The sequence below is a fragment of the Dinoponera quadriceps genome, unplaced genomic scaffold (assembly GCF_001313825.1).
Source record: "Dinoponera quadriceps isolate SergipeBrazil2010 unplaced genomic scaffold, ASM131382v1 scaffold12507, whole genome shotgun sequence".
NCBI classification, from domain to species: Eukaryota; Metazoa; Arthropoda; class Insecta; order Hymenoptera; family Formicidae; genus Dinoponera; species Dinoponera quadriceps.
In genome coordinates, this window is record NW_014568243.1 from 1 (window position 1) to 4,870 (window position 4,870).

General features: G+C 29.7%; 1 protein-coding gene across 1 annotated transcript; it reads right to left on the reverse strand.

Moving 5' to 3' along the window:
* Positions 1–2,509: 2,509 nt before the first annotated feature.
* Positions 2,510–4,611, reverse strand: LOC106751551 (vacuolar protein sorting-associated protein 45-like; the record flags this gene model as incomplete). Its single annotated transcript, XM_014632452.1, has 2 exons — positions 4,201–4,611; positions 2,510–2,708 (listed from the first exon to the last, which is right to left on the reverse strand). Coding segments are annotated over exons 1-2 (292 nt in total), but the record flags the coding sequence as incomplete, so codon positions are not given.
* Between the last annotated feature and the right edge of the window lie 259 nt (positions 4,612–4,870).

Sequence of the window (4,870 nt, forward strand, 5' to 3'; positions counted from 1 at the left end):
AAGATATCTTATAGACGTCTTATGTCCTAATTTTAAAAGTTGACTGGATACGTCTATAAGATATCTTAAAGATATAAGTAATATAAGATAAGTTTTTCATGTGTCTTACATCCACATTTTAGACATTATGTTGTCTGGAAGGAAATTATTGGTACGAAGTTTTTCTTGGGAATTAATTATTTATGTGAAGTACTACACTTATAAGATGCCACAACTTGCAAAATCGATTTCTGAACAAGTCATAGCACATCCGATAACTGTGATGTTGAGCATCAATATCCAAACGGGATTTATGTAAGTGGGCCTTTATTTGCAAGAAATTACAGTATAAAGTTTGTTGTAAATAAATGTACTTTTATTGCCTGTAAATAAATCAGGATAGTTGTATATTCTCGTGATCATACTTTTAATCTACTTATTAAAGTAGACACATTGCACGGCAGGTAGATTGCTGTACATTTAAGCGGCAGAATATACAATTATCTTGATTTATTTATAGGCGATAAAAGTATACATTTGGACATTCGAAGTGATGCTATGCGCATACAGTCACTATTTTTTATCAGCTTATCACTTTCTCACTATTTATTATCAGCACCAATAACATTTTCATATGCGCTACAAATGCATTTCATTGTAAGCAATGCAAATTATGTGTCTGTATTCGTGTTTGTGTTAAACAAGCCTGATATTTCCCTAATTATCCTTAATTAATAGCATAAAAACGAAAGACATATACAAAACAAATGTATTATACTCGAAAAGCATTAATTACACGTCGTAAGGTAAGAAAAAATAAATCGTCGGCGAGCTTCGAACGCTCGCTGCCAGCTCAAAAATGTTCAGCGCAAGAGCCGAAGTTCACTCAGCCACGCTGCCTCCCTGAAAGAGAGCTGCAACTTTCGCTCTATATACATGCTATAGCTCCGCGACCCAAACTTTATATTGTAATTTCTCGCAAACAAAGACGCACTTACATAAATCCCGTTTGGATGTTGATGTTCAAAATCGCAACTATCAAATGCGTTAATACTCGTTCGGAAATCGATTTTGTAGGTTATGGCATCTCTTTGTTAGTAATTAAAACCTGTACTAGCAATTGACCTCAGAACTTCAGTACTGTTTTACATGAGTCATCAGTACCAACAGAAATAAATTAATATTAGAATTTATTACTCCATTTATGAGGAGCAGAAAGAATAACTTATAAAAATAAAACATTTGCTAATCTTCATTTATTTTCATAATACTTAGTAGTAGTAATTAATATTGATTACTTGTGATTATATTTTTTGTATATTATATAGTATATCGTTTTTTGTATATGCTCGGAATATATTGTGAATTCGTTTATGATGTTCCATTTATTTATCGAATATTATAAATATATATTCTGAAAGAACCATCTGCACTTTCAACAAAAATAATTTAAAATTTTGGGTAACGAGAAAAATAAGTATAAATTTTCTTATGATTAAAATGAATTATTCCATAATATGTTTTTCCATATAACTTATTATTTCGAATTCATTATAATCTGTAATTAAAAATCCAAAAATAATAATGACTTAGTTCGTTAATATTACATTAATTTCCGTGACATGTCAATTGTTCCTGCGTTGTCTCCAATGTTTGCCAGAATTATGCTATTATAATGTTTTTTTGAATAGCATAAGAAAGTATTATAAGCATAACTTTTCAAGATATCGTCAGGGCACATTGGTATCAGAAATTGCTATTCTATCACTGATGTAAAACAACACTTGACCACGCTTATAACATGGATGGGTGACCACTTCAAAGAAGCACACAGGGTCATTATGAAAGTTATAAGAAGAAAAATGCAAAAATTATTATGGCATTTTCTTTAAATAAAATAATCTAATGTTAGTTCGTTTCATCTCGTTTGTATCAACTTAATTTTACTGGAAGTAATATTTTGTAATCGCAGTAATTAATTCTTATGGTAATTTGCTAAAAAATCACTGAAGTACTGACCAATAATTAATCGTTAGTATTTTTATCAGTAATTGCCAATAATATAAATGCCTTTTCTATAAAAAATGTTAAGTAGAATTGAGAATTAATAAAAATAGGCTTAAAATGAGAAAATAATATATCAAACATGTGTTATATATTAGAAGCAGACATTTCAAATAAATTTATTTGGGAATATTTAGAATGATTTCATCAAATTTTCTAGAAATCAGAGGGTAAGTCCCTTTTTGGAATTATATCCATCTAAATAATAATTAACCAAAATTGTATTAGATCAATAATAATTCAAAACTGGATTTCGTAAATATAACGAGGTTATTTTTGTTTCTACAAAGAATATTACTACATACAAAGTATATCTATTATTGAACACCCTATGTTTATATATTATGATACTTCTATTTTCTAAATATCCATAAATATAGAAAAATATATTATTTTATACTCTATATGTATGCAAGAGTAAAAAAATATATATTCTTTCTATATAAATATATGCATTATTACTTACAAATATAATATACTCCATATTTAGGATGTCTAAGTTCTTTACAAAGCAAATCAACGTTCTCCTTTGTTGGCCTTATAAACACTAGGCATGTTAAATGTTTTAATGTATCATTATGTACAGCAGTATCTATTCGTTCAAATAAATATACTTCTTTCATCAATATCTCAGACTGGCTATAAAGCAAGCTGATTATACTTGTCTAGAAATAAAGAAGTCCAAATTTTATATTATGCATATGTATACATGGTAATTAATTAGTTTAGCCACGCCAGCACAAATATGGATGAAATTACACTTGCTCGACGCGTTTTTGCACGAAACGAAAGAATCTGGCAGAAAAAAAGTGTCACTCTGTCCCACGAAGTGAGTTATTAAGTGTCAAAGTTGACGACTTGACAGGTTAGGAAACCTGTCATACCGATGAAATGTTGTAATATGAGCATGCTTCGTGGTATTAAATAAATATAAGTATTAAATCTTTGCCTCACTAAAGTGTGCGTGATGAGTCTGTTTTATACTAAAATAAAAACAGTGAAAATTAGCAAAGGCGCCTACACAAGATATGTTGTTAACTTATAATTTACTTATTTCAAATATTGTTATCTGAATTTATAATTACTCCGTTATATTTTATATTAGTTTCTATTTAGCAGACATATCTTGCGTAGGGTTCTATGCTAATCTTTACTGTTTCAATTTTAGTATTAGATAGACTCATTACACTCATCATATTTTAATAAGGCAAAAGATTTTAGTTTCAAGAACAAAATGAGTAAATTATAAGTTAACAACATATCTTGCGTAATATGGCTTTGCTAATTTTCACTACTTTTATTTTAGTATAAAACAGACTCATCACACATACTTTAGTAAGGCAAAGATTTAATACTTATATTTAATACTATGATTTAATACCACAGAGATATATATATTTTTTTATTTAAATATATTTTATATTTAAATATTATATATTTAGTTTTTATTTTGCTATTGAAATCTTTTACCTTACTAAAGTATGTGTGATGAGTCTATTTTATACTAAAATTGAAACAGTGAAGATTAACATAGACCCCTATGCAAGGTATGTCTGCTAAACAAAAAATAATTTAAAAAATAATGGAGTAATTATAAATTCAGATAACAATATTTTTAAGAAGTAAATTATAAATTAACAACATACTTTGTATAGGGACATCTGTTAATTTTCACTGTTTTTATTTAAGTATAAAACAATCTCTTCGCGCACATTTTAGTAAGGCAAAGATTTAATACTTATATTTATTTAATACCACGAAGCATACTCATATCGCAACATTTCATCGGTATGAAAAGTTTCCTAACCTTTCAAGTCAAGTCGTCAACTTTGACACTTAATAACTCACTTCGCGGGGCAGGGCGACACTTTTTTTTGTCAGATTCTTTCATTTCGTGCAAAAACGCGTCGAATAAGTGTTATTTCATCCATATTTGTGCTGGCGTAGCTAAACTAAATATTACCATATATATTTTATATATATATATATATATATACGCACACATGTGACTGAATGAGTAATGAATGTGTGTGTGTGTGTGTGTGTGTGTGTGTGTGTGTGTGTGTGTGTGTGTGTGTGTGTGTGTGTGAAATATTTATCAATGCATATTATATACACAAAATAAATACAACATATATACATATAAATCATTTTTACCGTTTGTTTATCCATTAACAAAACTTTCATACCAGGGCCACTGTCTTCTGTCATTTTCGATATATAAAACTTCAAAGCGGTAACGACATTCATTTTTATATTAAATAAAATAAATCAATCAACTATCTAATCCCGTCACTACTTCTTACTACGCTTCCTAAATCGTTTACAAAATTACAATAATGCTCTCGCACACAAATTGTATTGACCGTAAACATAAGACGTAACCTTAAACAGAAGAATCAGGGTGCGCTCCTTTTAGGGAGAATTCACACCTTGGCTGCGTTCTCTTTGGGCTCTCACGAACTGAAAATGTTATTCTGGGCGTGTTCGAGAAGACGCTATCTATTGCTACCGCTTCATTCTATCTTTATTACTCTTTACGTATATAACAAGGATAGAATAACGCGATAGCGCTAAATACTGTCTCCTTGAACGCACCATCTATCTTCTTTTGGCATATAATAGACAACAAACATAGAACGACGCTTATAGCAAAAGAGCGTCCAAAGAGAACGCAGTCCTTGACATAAAAGCTAAAAGCTTCTAGGAAAGTAGCAGCCAATCAGAACTGGCGATGATAATAAAAGCCTTCACACATGGATCATCATGGCCGGGATTCATATTCAGATTTTATATTTAAGGCGTCTTAAATTTATCTACAGATGCT